Below are 14,768 nucleotides of genomic sequence, written 5' to 3'. Positions count from 1 at the left end.
ACTGCCACCCCCAAACACACACACAGAGCACCGCACACTGCCACCCCCAAATACACACACACAGCACTGCACATTGCCACCTCCAAACACACACATGCAGCACCACACACTGACACCCTCCAATATACACAAACGCACTGACACCCTCAAAACATATACACACAAAGCACCACAAACTGCCACCTTTTAACACAAACACACAGCACCACACGCTGCCATCCCCAACACACACACGCAGCATTACAGACTGCCACCTCCCAACACACACATGCACCACCACAAACTGCCACCATCCAACACACATATACATGCACACGCAGCACCACACATTGCCTCTTCTCAACACACATGTGCAGCACCACACACTGTCACTGGCCAACACACACACGCAGCACGGCACACTGCCACCTCCCAACACACACAGAGCAACACACTTCCACCCTCCAACACACACATCACACACTGCCACCTCCACATATGCAACATCACACACTGCAACCCTCCAATATACACAGACACACACTGCCACCCCTCCAAACACACACACACAGCACCACAAACTGCCACCTTCCAACACACATACACACACACATGGAGCACCACACTCTCCCACCTCCCATCACATACATGCAGCACCACACACTAACATCCAAAACACACACACACCACACACTGCCACCCCCAAACACACATACGCTGCAGCGCACACTGCCACCCCCAACACACACACACAGTACCACACATTGTCACCCCAAACACACACACGTAACACTACACACTGCCACCTCCTAACACACACATGCAGCACCACACACTGCCACTTCCTAACACACACACACGCAGCACCACACACTGCCATCCCAAACATAAACATGTAGCACCACACATTGCTACCCCCAAACACACACACACACACGCACTATGCACTTCCACCCCCAAACACATACACACTCAGACACAACACATGCTGCCTCGCCCCCCACCCCCAACAGATACACACATTGCATGCCCTGCAAGTCCCGCACACAGCCACCATACACTCACTCAGCACCACACATTACCTCCTCTCCCCCTCCCAAAGACACATAGCCACACACACAGATACCACATGCTGCCTCTCCCCAAACCTATCAGATGCACTCCCCACAGCTATACACACACAATGGCATAATATATTTCCTGCCCCCCACCCCTCCAACACACAACCATACTGCTACTCCACACACACACACACACAATCACACCACACGGCTGCTGTCTCCCACCCCCATCACACACTCCTCTCTTTCCCACAGATGCACTGCCACTTTATACATATGCTTCTTGCAATCACGCATGCACTCAGGCTTCAAAATACAGTCAAACACTCCCACAACCTTCCGCGGGCTCACATGTACCACCCCCACATCCATACACATCCACCCCAGCCTCAACAGATAAAAACACCCACACCCAACCACACACTCACCTACCTCCCCAATGCTCCCACTCCAATATACACTCGCAACCCAACACACAGCCCACTCACACACACCCCAACACACATATCTTCCCCCCACTTTAAGGCTATTGTTTGACAACTTTATCCAATCCACTACTTGGTATTTCCAGTGTTATCCCCCCAGCCTTGCTCACTCCTTCCTCCCACAAATCCTGTGTACCCCAAGCTCTCAGCTTCTGCCACCAAGCAAACTGTGACCTCAGCACCCACCCCACCCCCAGTCAGAAATGTGTGTTGGGTCAGGGGGAGATTACATCTGTGCTGTGCAGCGCCAGTGAGGCCTGCACAGACAATGGCTGCACCAGGAGGCTGGCTCCCAGAAGCATCTGCTTGGGGTGGGGGGGAGAGAGTTGGGATTTTAGGGGAGAGATTTGGACAGTAGTTTGTGGGGCTGGACTGGATGGGATTTTAGGGGTCTCTATGGGATTTTTGGGGTGTGGATGGGATTTATGGGAGACTCTATGGGATTTGTGGGGGCTGGATAGGATCTTTTGGGAGGTGGATGGGAGGCTCTGTATAGGATATTGGGGATGGAAGGGATTTATGTGGTCTCTGGATGGGATTTGTGGGGGCTGGATGGGATCTTTTGGGAGGTGGATGGGAGGCTCTGTATAGGATATTGGGGATGGAAGGGATTTATGTGGTCTCTGGATGGGATTTGGGGGGGGCTGGATGGGATTTATGGGGACCTTGTGTGGAATTGTATTGTATTCCCACCACCACCAATAAAGGGGAAGGAGCCTGTGCAACAAATGCCCTTATCTGCTCCATTCTCCAGTGTACATGGCCTGGCAAATCCAAGTTTACTTTTTGCAGTAAATCTCCCCTCAATCCCATACATCTTAATACCCCCCCCCCTCCTCCACAGTGGAGGGCGGGGGTAAGATCAGGAGAGACAGACTCCCTCTTTTGTGCAGCCACACAAAGAACAAGGACTGGAAGCAGATGCCATCTGCTCCCTGCAACCTGATGGTCTTAAAGAGACACCGACTCTTTTCCCCCTTTCCCCTCCTGCCTCATCCTACCCTGAGCTGCTGCAGAGATGGAGGGAGGGTGCTAGGCCTACCATTGTTCTGATCTGAGCATGGGGGAGGGCGAAGAAGGGGTCTCTCACTACACCCCAGATCTGCTTGAATGAGGCATTGGTATGACGGGGAAGGAGCTAACTGGAACAAACATGGGTACCACCCTCATGCTGGGTACCACTAGGCTGAGGCCTAGGGATAGAAACTTAGATGGGCATTCTGCCCACACAACAAATAATGGGCACACACAGCACTGTGCATGCGCACATCACCCAGCCACAGGGGATCCTGTGGTCACACGTCGCCACACCCGGGTGATGAGAGCCCGGAGCCCCATGTCCCACTGCTCCAGGGATTACACCTTCAGCAGTGGCAGCTGATCCTGTCACTCTGTGCCAAGCCATGATGCTGCCCGCTCTACCAGACTAGGAGGGGAACGAGCCAGGCTTCCCCCTCAGCAACTCTCTCTTCCCCCCAATTAAAGCTGGCAGGGCGGATACTGGGTTTATGAGCAGTCCCATGTGAAAGGGAGTGAAATGAATCCCCAATTCTAGGCCCACAAATCCAGTCACACAGGGGGCTGCTATGGGAAGGCAGGTCAGAGGGGGGATTTTAGTGCGCTTCCTGGGTCTGGGCAATGGGTTATGAGGGACTAGATGGTGGAAATCTCAGCACAGATGGGGCAACAGGCCTCCCAGGCCTGGGGAACATGCAATATTGGTGAGCAGAGCAATACGGGTGATAAAATGGGGGGTTCTTAGTGAAGGGGTGGCAGTGTGTTCCCTGGGGTTGGTGCAGATGCACCAATGAGGGACAGAACAGTGGGGGGTGGTGTTAAGATGGGGATGATTTTAAGGCAGGGAGCCAGTGTGCTGCAGCATTGGGGACAGAGAAATGGGGCATAAGATGGGGAGCTCTCTGGGTGTGGGGCAGTGAGCTTCCTGGGACTGGTGCAGATGCAATAGTTTTGTATGTGTGTGTTGAGGGTGTATTGCTCTGTCTGGGATTAGCTGCTCCCCCCTCATACCTCAGGCTCCTGCTTTTAACTGGGGCAGGGGCATTTTCATCTGGGCTCCAGGGTCTCCCCACTCCAGAAGAAGGATACAGGAACTTGCCGTCTCCAGCAGGCCAGGAAAGGAGCCAACGTGGCAAAGCGCACCCCCCTCCCACCACCCTCGTTCTTTCCCCAGAGACAGGATACATGAGCTGGCTGCGTGCAGAGCTAAGGAAAGGCGATCTAGCCCTGCATGGCCCCCCTGCTCCCGCCCCCACCTCCACCCGCAAGAGGATGGATGCAATTCCTGGGTAGCAAACTCAGACCCTCTCAAAAGCCAGGCTGGATGGAGGAGATGAGAGAGGCTGCTGGGGTATGCGGGGTGTGTGATGCAGGGATGGGAGTTTGGGGAGGATGTTGGTCAGAGTATCTCCCACTTTTAACCCCTGCGGGTAAATGATACTGTGTTTGCAAGCAGAAAGAGAGGGGGGAGCTTGTGGGCAGAGTCAAGGCCACAGATTATGCTTTATGATCCAGCACAATCTTTCCTGCTCAGGAGGGACCCGGAACTGGAACAGTGGATGTTGGCGGATTTCCAGTCAGGACTGAGGGGCATCTGCAGAGCTCAGTATGCACATACGAACCCCAGGGCTTGGATAGCAAAGGGCTGTGGAGTGGGCTTGAGGAGTCGTCTCTCACCCTGTGTCCTGGAAGCTCTGCCATCCTTTTAGCCACTGTAATCCTCCCTTGGCCTTACTCTCCTCAGCCTAGGGTTTGCATTGATACTTTCGGAACCAGAGCCCTGTGGCTTGCTGCCTGGTAAACAACCAGTTTCACTAGGCTCCCAGGAGCATTTCTCAGAGTTAGGGTAAAGTTAATTCATTCACATAGGCAGAAAGAACATGGGTCTGGAAAGTCTGACGTGTGCTACTATGGTCAAGCTGCTTTTCTGTGCCTCAGTTTCCCTCTTAAGAAATGGGGATAGTGCTATGGAGGAGGAGGTTTGACGAGACCTTCTCAGAGCAGCCTGTGCGCAGCCTGCGAGGCCCAGGGTTGGCCCTCCATGCTTAGTGATTCCATTTCCCCTCAGCTCAGCCACTATAAAATGGCTCTTTTCAGCGGGGAGCATTTCCTCTAAAGGTGACACTGGGTCTGGTAGCACAACCTGAGCCTAGGATCATATGACCCAGCCAAGCCAGGCATTCTTCCCACAATGCAATGAGGCAAAGGCCTCATTATGCGCTCCCTACCAGTCCTCTCCCGACCCACTTCCATGCATTCACCGCTTCTGCTCCCAAGTAGGATGGGTCTCAGTCCTCCCCCTTGCCATTTCCACTGGCCTTGGTGAAGGGACTCTGCAATGCTGGCGCCCTCTGGTGTCTGCTTGAGCCCGGATCGACAATTGATTTATCGCAATTATTATTACTAATTATCTGTATTGCAGTAGTGCAGAACAAAAGGACGGTGCCTGCTCCAATCTAAGTAAATTTTAGATCAATAGACAATCATTCTCGTCTCACCTCAAACCTGTTGCCAAAAAGGGTCATGAAAATTCAATATCCCAAGCACAAAATCTATTTGTCTGAGGGCAATTACAAAAATGGTCTCCCCACTCCCACCCCACCCCAAAAAATCCCCGTCCTGGGGAAATGGATGAAGAGGGTGTTGCAGCCTGAAGTAAATGGCAGCTGACAAGCAGAGTTATTAATTATTTTTGTAAAGATCCTAATAGGATCATTTTGAACCCCGCTCTACATTTAGATAGCAAGATGAGTAAAATAATCTAGCCCCTTTGGAATTATGAATGGGGAAACTGAAGCACAGAGAGGCAAAAGGACCTGCCTGAGTTCGCCAGCCATTTGGGATCAGACACAGAGTTCCTAATTCCCAGTCCCATGTCTGCTTTTTAGTCATTTGCAGCTACGCTGCACCTTTCACTTCACTGTGCTGCAGAACTTCTACACACAGAACACTCCTGCGATGCCACTGCCTCTTGGGTGGAGCATGGTAATGAGTTCAGGGGTCACTGAGGCAAATGCCAAGTGCCAGGGGATTTTAAGTCTTTGGACACACGGGGATTAGTACAACTGGGGACACTAGGAACTGTGAAGCTGATGCTTAGGGGCTGAAGCCATTGCCAGGAGTAAGAACAGCAACTGAGAGGCCTTCCAAACCCTGTGTGGTGTCAGCCCATGATCAGCTGGGCCCACTACCCAGTTCATCTCCTGCCCCCCTCTACAACCTCCCTGCTTTATCCATCACCCTCCTTTAAAACCCCTCCCTGTCTTCCCTCCTCTCCCACCCCCTTTCCTGGTCCCCTCTTTTCCCCCTGTGCCTTCTCCTCCTCCCACTTCCCTCTTCCCCTATGTCCTCTCCTCCCATTCCCGCCTGCCCTCCCAGTGGTGCTGGAACAGTTCTTAGAGTGGAGGTGCGCCCTCCTTACACCCCCTAGAGCTGGGGCTGGGAGCAGGGCCTTCAGGAGGGGGGCCTTGGATGGGGCAAAGGGGTCGAGGCTGGGGCCACATCTGGAGGTGGAGCCCTGGGCCAGGGGTGGGGGTGGAGCCCAGGGCCAGGAGCCGAGCCCCAGCTGCAGAGCTGGCAGCCTGGACCCTGGGTGCAGGGCCAGGAGCAGAATTCCAGGCGCGGGGCTGGCAGCCAGGACCTTGTGTGGGAACGGCAGCTGGAACCCCGCGTGTGGAGGTGGCAGCAGAGTCCCTGGGTGCAGGGCCAGAAGCTGGGACCGGGGCCAGCAGTGGAGCCCCTGAGTGCGGGGGGAGCAGCCAAGACTAGCAGCGGAGTCCCTGGGCATGGGGCCGGCAGTTGGGACCCCACGCAAAACCTGGGGGTGCTGCAGCACCCCCTGCATCCCTTGTTCCCGCACCTATGTGCCCTCCTCTTCCCTGCTTCCCCTTCCCTCCCAGTATCCTCCCCTTTACCTCTCCTCACACTACACACTCCCCTTACCCCTCCATCATACACACTCCACTTTCATCCCCTTTTTCTGCTTGCCTGTAGGCAGGGACATAAGGAGGCAAAGTAGAAGGGGAGGAGTGGCATAGGGATGAGGCAAGATAAAATATGGAAGGAGCATGGGGGCATATGGATGAGGTGCAGGGGGCATAAACAAAAGGGATGCATTTTGGAAGTGAGGGCATGATGTGCAGAGAGGGAACATGGTGAGGGGCATGGGGATGTTAGGTTTTCAGGAGGGGACTTCAGGTGGTCAGAAAGGGATATGGGGCTTTGGGGAAGGAGCATAGAAGGGAGGCATGGGTTGCTGGGGGCATAAGGAAGGGGGCATTGGGTGGGGGCATCAGGTTGGGAGGAGGAGATCCAGGGAGGGGGCATGAAGGTTCATAGACTCATAGTTTAACCCAGAAGGGAACATTAGTCTGACTTCTGCACATAACAGGACATTAAATCTCACCAAGTTACCCCTGTACTGAGCCCAATAACTTGTTGTTGACTAAAGCATCTTCCAGAAAGGCAGCCAGTCTGGATTTGGAGACATCAAACGATGGAGAATCCCCCACTGCCTTCTGGAGTTTTCCCTCCTCACCCATCCCCACTGTGAAACATTGGTGCCTTATTTCTAATTGGAATGTGTCTAACTTTAACTTCCAGACATTGGTTCTTGCTCTGCTTTTCTTCGCTAGGCTAAAGAGCCCTTTAATACCTGGGATATTCTCTCCCTGAAGGTGCTTATACACTGTTTTCACGTCACCTCCCAATGTTCTTTTTGAGAACCTAAATAGATTGAGCTCCATAAGTCTCCCCTATACGACCTTTTTTCAAGCCTTCAACTAATTTTTGTGTCTCTTTTCAGCACCCTCTCCAATTTTTCAACATCCTTTTAAAAATTTGACACCCCAAACTAGATGATGTACTCCAGTCTCACCAATGCCATATACAGAGGTAAAACCATCTCCCTGCTCCTACTCACTGCTCCCATTTTATACATCCAAGGATTGCATCCTATTGGCCCTTTTTTTAACCCTAGCATCACACTGGGAGTTCATGTTGAGTTGTTTGTCCACTACGACCCCTAAATCCTTTTCAGTGTCACTGCTTTCCACGATACCGTCCCTTACTCTGTAGGGATGGCCTGCATTACTTTTTCCTAGATGTATAACTTTGCATTTGGCTGTATTGAAACACATTTTGTTGGAAGGGATCCAGATTGCTGTGTAGGACTGTCCTCCTCATTCCACTCATCATACTACTCCAACAATTTTTGTGTCATTTGCAAATGTTATCAGTAGTGGTTTTATATTTACTTGTTCCAGGTCATTGATGGAAATGTTGAATAGCATTGGACATAATAGGAGTGTGTGGGGGTGTAGGAAAAGGATGTTGAGATGGGGTCAGGGGCATTGATTTGGGGTGAGGTGTCCCAGGAAGGCGTCAAAGGGGCATTGTGTTAGGATCTTGGGGGCATTGGGTCTGGTGCCACAGGAAGTGTTGGGTTGGAGTTAAGGGCACAGGGAGAGGGAGCAGTTGATGTTGGGCTGGGGTCAAGAGGGCATTGGGTCTCAGTTACAAGGGCTGTTGGGTTGGGATACAAGGAGGTGGCATCAGCATCAGGAGTGCAGGGATGGATTTGGATCAAAGCGTGCAGGGAGAACTGGATCAGGGTCAAGGACATGGGGGCATTGAGCAGGGATGTAGGAATACTGGTGGGCCAGGAGACATGGGGGCATTGGGCAGGGATGTAGGAACNGGATGTAGGAATACTGGTGGGCCAGGAGACATGGGGGCATTGGGCAGGGATGTAGGAACACTGGTGGGCCAGGAGACATGGGGGCATTGGGCAGGGGCACAGAGAGGAGAGTGGGGGTGTTCAGTCAGGGGGTGCAGGGAGGGGTAGGATGTCAGGGTGTTGGGGCAAGGTCAGGGGTTACAGGGAGGCAGTACAGGGAGGGGAGGGGGCAAATACAGGATGGGGGACAGAGTGGAGACATGTCCAGAGAGGGGAGCTTGGGCAGGGGGAGGGGTCTCTCTTGGCGCCCACACTGATGTGGAGGGATGCTGGGCTCTCACGCGACGGCCACTACCCAATCAGAGGAACACTGTCCTCGCGCCGACCGTTGGGCGCGGTCTCGACCGTTAGCGGGCCCCCCCCACCGCTTTTGCGCATGCGCACGAATCTCTCCCTCGCGCGCCGGCGAGTTGTGCGCGGTTCCGCGCTTGCGCAACATGTCCCTCCCTTTCCCCGTATTCCCTTGGCTCCGCGCCTGCGCAGAGTATTCCTCGCTGCCCCCTTGCCCCTTTCCTCTCCGTCCGCGGGCCCCACGCAGGCGCAGTGTGTGCCTACCGACCGTTTTCTGTTCCCCCTTCGCCCCCTCCCCCTGTGGGTCCCCCCTCCCGCGGATTTGTGAGGAGTCGGTGGGGTCCCGCTTGTCGCCGCCATGGGGGTGAGTGAGGTCAGGGTCCCCCAGCCCCGGTGGAGGGACCAGGCCGGAGAGGGAGGGGAGAGGCCCGGGTCAGGCGGGGGGATCCATGAGGGGGCTGTGAGGAAGGAAAGGTGCAGGTGGTCCAGGGGGGAGTATCCATGGAGGGGTTGTGAAGGAGTCTGGGGGTGAGGGAAGCCCCTGGGGTGTCACCGAGGGGGGTAGTTGGGGAACCAGGGATGGAGGAATTGGCGGATCATGAAGGGGGGTGTCTCTGGGGGAGCACACATGACGGAGTGTCCATGGGGGTGCCTGAGGCCGGTGAGAAGCGGCTGGGGGAAGGTCTCTGTCAGGGATGAAGAAGGTCCATGGGGACGTCTGAGGGGGGAGTTGGGAGGCCCATGCGGGGGTCCTGTGAGGTGGGAGCTGGGGGGGGGTCTGTGAGGGGTTAATGGAGGGGTCCAGAGAAGAAGTTGGAGGGTGCATGGGTGTGACTGGGCGGAGTGGGGGACGGGGAGAAGGTAGGTTGGGTTTCTAGGATGAGTTCATTAAGGTAGTCCAGGGAGAGGGGGTAGGACCTGGAGGGGGTCAACATAGATGTCATGGAGGGGGAGACTTGAGTGGAGGTGGGAGGGTGTCAAGGGAGCGTGTGAGCTTTGGGGAGGGCAGCTGGGGAGGCACATGGGTGGGAGACCTGAGAGAGGAACTGTGGATGGTCCATGGAGGGGGATCTGGGGAAGGGAGGTCAATGTGAGGAGAGAGAAGAGGGTTGAGGAGTCTGAAGATCTAGGGATCAGAGAGGGGAGAACAGTGAAAGTGGGAGCTGGGCAGTTCCATGCAAAGGGGGAGACGGGGGGGAGCAGTGGGATAAGGGGGAAGTTGTGGATAAATGGTGAACAGGTGTGAAGAGATATATAGAAGGGAGAGAGTGATGATATATATCCCCCTTGAAGATGGAAGGAGGTCATGGAGTGGAGGTCTGGATTCACCTTGGATGGGAGGAGGCCATGGACTGTGCATTTACCTCTCTGCAGAGGGAGGGTGGCATAAAGGGGCCTGGGGGTTGTAATTCTTCTCTCCAATTTATCATCATATTCAAGCCCTGCTCCCAAACACCCAACCTACTCCAAAGTACGAGGTGGCCATAGTGTGTCTGTGTGCACGCGCATGCATGCACACATGCCTGGGCTGTACATGTGATGAACATACAAGTTAAAGAACATCTATCAGTAAATTTGTGAGAGATCCTGGCTACACTGCACTAATGTCAGTTCGCAATGGATGGCATGACGTCTAATAGTTAAGGGTGTGTGCTGGGTGTGTGGACTCCTGAGTTCTAGCTCTTGGAGGAGAGTGGTGTCTAGTGGGTTACAGTGGATCCTATTTGCAGCTCTAGGATGGGAGCTAGGTCTAGTGGTTAGAATAGGAGGGAAACCAGGAACTGGTTACTTGCTGTGTGATATTGAGTCATATCACTTCCCCTCTGTGTGCCTTAGTTTCCCCATCTACATAATGGGGAAAATGCCTACTTCACAGCAGTGAGGAGCTGGAAAGTGCTTTGAATGCCACTGTTGAAATGGGCTAAAGAAATGCAAAGCGTTATGAGCCACAACAAATTCTCTTCAGACCTGCTGCTAAAGATTTGTCTACACTCACATTATGCCACTTTAACTGTACCAGTGTATTAAAGCAGTACATCCCCCTAATGTGGATGTAATTAGACCAATACAAACATGTTTCTACGATAGAGTGTGTTGCCATATGGGAAGGGAAATAAGCTATACTGGTATAAGGCACCTTTGTTGTGGTATAATTGTGTCCACACTGCACTTGTACCCGTTTAAAAAAAAAAATCACGACCCTAATGGAGAGGGTTACACTGAGTCTAAACAAATTAATGCAAATGGGAGGATATTTATTGGAGCAAGCTCAAAAAATACCAGTTTATTTATTATTGGATTTCTGTGCTTTAAGAATACTTTTCCTCGTCAAGTTGCTCTTGTATATTCTGCCCCAAAAGTGGCATCAGGCTTTTATGTTTGAATGAGATCCAGGTGTAAAGTTTTAGAGCATCAATCTCTTTATTTAAAACCAAATAATGTAGTTCTTCCTTCTCGCTGTCCACTTCAGAAGTGCAAGTACTGAAGGGGAATAACTTATTGGCTCAGGTAATATAGCCCCGAGAGCAAACTCTCAGAAATAGTTTGCTTCAGATACATTCCTGAACTAAAATGCTTTGATTTTCTCTCCCTGGGATGCAACCACATGTATGGTGAAGATGGCTCTATTTTAGGGGAGAGGCTCATGCTTCAACATCTGTGGTGGAATGAAGACTTTTGTGGGTGTTGGTCCCATGAGGAGAGGTGGGTTTTGGTGCTATAACCAAGGAATCTGTTCAGCATTTTAAATGCTGACTCTCTCCCTGCACCTAGTTGTACATTGGGACCCAGAGTCTATTTAAAAACACATACATCCCCCAACTCTCAGCAATTGAAACCTCCGAAAATAAACTTTATGAAGTCATTGGAGTCTTTATTTTCATTGGCCTCTAGTTGTTATAGTGGTGTGGCTGTCTTAAAAATAGATTGCTGAGTTATTTAATTTGAAGAAGAGGCTTCTGCATGTGAGCCATGTTGACTAATTTTTCATGTGTGTTCTAGATGCTAGAGCATGGCATGGAGTCAGGCCTGACTACTGAGTTGTATTCCTAGCTCTAGAAGGAAAAGTGTGGCCCATGAGTTAAAGTGGGGAGTCAGGATGCCTGGTTTCTATTCCCAGTTTTGGAAGGGGTGCAGGGTGTTGGAACAGTGCGGTTGGGAGTCAGGACTATGGGGTTCTATCCGGGTTTGGGAGGGGAGAAGAGGAAGTGCTTATAAAGAAAATACCGGGCAGTTTATTTTTCTTTTGGCCATATTTTTGAAGTGTGGTAGTGTCTTCTTCCTTCTCCACCTCTCCAAATAAATCACTCCTCTTAGTGGTAAATGGTTTCTGAGGTGAAAAGGTATTTTTTATTCTAAAATTGTGTTCAAGTTGTATGTTTGGTTCTGACTATAACTAAATTAGCAGAATGCCAATTAACTTCAACAGCAGGGCTGATTGTAGAAGCAACTTTGGGAAAGTTTAAGGTTTTAAATCTAGGTAATTCTGGAAGAAACAAGCTAGGTTAACTTCAGCACCCACCCCAAGCCCTATCCTGTGAGTTTAGACCACTGCAGCATTAGCAGGGTTTTCAGGAATAGTGCATCATCCATGCTGTGGATGTTCCTTTCTGCGAAGTATCAAAAATGGAGGTAAGACTTTTCTTGTGGATCCCTGATTTCTAGGTGACATGATCCAAAGAGCATTTAGATCACTTCAAGTTCAAGTATTGCATAGATGCCTTGTGTAATTTTGCTTGGTGCCTTCTGGAAGCATCAGATAGTGGCTACTGTTAGATGCATGATACTGATGTCTGACCTTAATCTGGTCCAGCAACAGACAGGATTCTAGCTGGCCTAAACATCTGTGTAATATTGAAGTTGGATTTTGCTCTTCAAAGCTTGTCTTAGGTCTTCCTGAAGCTGTGGTAGATCACACTGGAGTTGAATCCTTCCATGGATGATCTGTTTCCTCAATAATTGGTGCCATGTGTTTTTTGGCACCATCCTGCTTTTCTTTAGTGTTAGACAGGTGTTTATTTTTCCCGTGTTTTGTCCCAATGAGCATTTATGGCTGGCCAAAGGGAAATCTCTCCCTTGTGCTCCACTAACCGGATGGCTCAGGAGATTGGAAATGAGTCTCTTACTTCTAGGTCATCAATTCCCATATGGCGTTGGATCTGGAGCAACTAAAAGTCATTCCCATCTGATGGTCTTTTAGTGGCCCCTGTGTAATGATTTGCTGATCTCAGTCTGGTCCCCAGTGAGCAAATGTTCACGTTACAGAAACAACCTCCAGCATTGGTGCTTGGCCTCCTTGTTGAGAGGCTGGAGATTAATTAAGCCATTTCCCTCTTTCTCCTAGTACCATGATGGCTGGAAACCATGTGGGAAGCTTGCCTGCGGCTATCCGTGTTCTGGGAACAGACAGAAGATTGACTATGCCAACCTGCACTTTCTCTCTCTCTCACAGACACACAGCTTTAAAAGTTACCTCTCTGCATTAGAATAAGGATTAACTCCAAATGAGAGAGTGGAGAATGCAAGTTACAGTGCAGTCCAGTGTAACTTCTGTACTAAAATAAGGGATAGTTAAGGGTGAACTTACCTCTTGCCATAATGATTTTTTAAACTACTGGCAATCTTGCCCCGACTGACCCCAGTCAGAATGGATAGCTATTAAATGAAATAAGTGCTGAAGTTTGCTAATCAGGACATGAATCTGCCATGAGCCCATACTCTCAATTCAGTGGGAGGAGTTTTGATCAATCATGGGTGAAAGGGAGTTCATCCCAATCAGTGTCTTTTTCAGCATCCCCAAAGAAAGTACCCGTATCTGCTTTCCCTGGTATCAGGCAGCATAAAGTTGTGCATGCAAGGGACTAGCAATTTTCTCAATGTCAGTGTTTTGGGTTAAACAAGTAATTTCAGGAATGCAACTTTCAATCTGATCTGTGCAAAGGAGGTTCACGAGACGCTCTGCTGCCATGTGTTTATGTAGCTTGCAGCCTGGCAGCTTTCCTGCCTCACTTCCCCTTGGTTCATGTGCAGACTGAACATGTTTGCCAGCCACGTGTCAGGAGAACTGATGTCCTGATTTGAACTTGGGTGGTTTCTTTTTTTATGTGAGCATTAAGGTTAAGCATAGTACTGGCTCACACCCACCAGTGTTTAGTGACTTGCAGGCCCAGCTAAACTTTACAGCACTGCAGAAAACAAATGACTTATGGCAGCATTTCCAAGCATGATTGCAGTAGGGTGAGTAGTGGAGCAGAGTAAAATTACTATTGTGATCCCTAAGTGGTGACATGAGTTAGATTCTCAATATTGATCTGCTCTACAAAGCACCAGTGCTGTGGGGAACAAGTGTCTCATGTCTCATAAAGCAGTTTCTTCATCTGGATGATCAGCTCCAAAGCAAATGCTGGATAGGATGCAGGGCTGCATGTGCCGTGATTTCGAGGCTGTGAAGCAACCACAAATCCAACAGACTGTACAGCAACAGCTGTGCTAACTGCATAGCTCATCTTCCGCCAGATGTCATTGTTTGCCTTTCTCCTCTTGTACTGAAAGTCTATACAGTAAATATACTTCTGTAGAGGTGTGTGCAGGGCTTCCCTTTAAAGAATGGCATTTCCTACTATACTTTCATCTTATCCCAATACAGTGCTATCCCTGAAAGTCCCCAGCAGTGCCTGGCCCATGCTTCATAAATATTAAAAGATAGTAGTTCTTAATTTAAAAAAAAGGAAAACTTTAAACATGCATATGAATGAAGTCTAAACAAGTTACATTAGAGTAAACAAGTAATTTCTTCTGCTTTGGGGATATAGGGTGGAATTATTTGATAAATTCCTAAAATCAAACTGGTTGTGTTTCATGAATCTGATCCTTAGATTATGGTTTTTCATGCCTGTGGGTCTCTGCTAGTGAAAAGAGTGTTTCTGTTTGACCATTTGTGGGCAGTATTTTAAAATAAAACTAATATAAAATATTTGCATTGATAGTTCAACCAAAAAAACCCCAACAACCCACCTTGGTATAAAACAGTTTTCATTGGAAGCAGGTATAAAATGGCTTTTTAAAGTCCCAAGTCTGAATTTCTGTGGTCTGTTTTGCAGTAACTAGAACGGTATTGCTGAACAATATCTGATCTGTTTCAGTCATGAAACTTGGCATAATGTAGGGATGGGCAGACAGCAGCCACTGGGCTTCTTTCTG

General features: G+C 50.3%; 1 protein-coding gene across 10 annotated transcripts in view; it reads left to right on the top strand.

Moving 5' to 3' along the window:
* The first annotated feature begins 8,754 nt into the window (after positions 1 to 8,754).
* NAA40 (N-alpha-acetyltransferase 40, NatD catalytic subunit) overlaps positions 8,755 to 14,768 on the top strand; it is a 33,975-nt gene continuing 27,961 nt past the window's right edge. For 7 of the 10 annotated variants that reach the window (XR_004646412.1, XR_004646411.1, XR_004646410.1 and 4 more), the window contains exons 1-2: positions 8,755 to 8,934; positions 12,913 to 13,805. Coding sequence is in view for 5 of the 10 variants with exons in the window: in XM_034775414.1 (XP_034631305.1) it covers positions 13,767 to 13,805 (39 nt within the window). In the remaining 5 variants the exon portion in view is untranslated. The other 3 variants (XM_034775410.1, XM_034775413.1, XM_034775415.1) reach the window with 3 other exon arrangements.

The sequence above is a fragment of the Trachemys scripta genome, chromosome 7 (genome assembly GCF_013100865.1).
Source record: "Trachemys scripta elegans isolate TJP31775 chromosome 7, CAS_Tse_1.0, whole genome shotgun sequence".
Lineage (NCBI taxonomy): Eukaryota > Metazoa > Chordata > Testudines > Emydidae > Trachemys > Trachemys scripta.
Note: the sequence above shows the minus strand (reverse complement) of the source record. Positions and strands in the feature narration are given on the sequence as shown.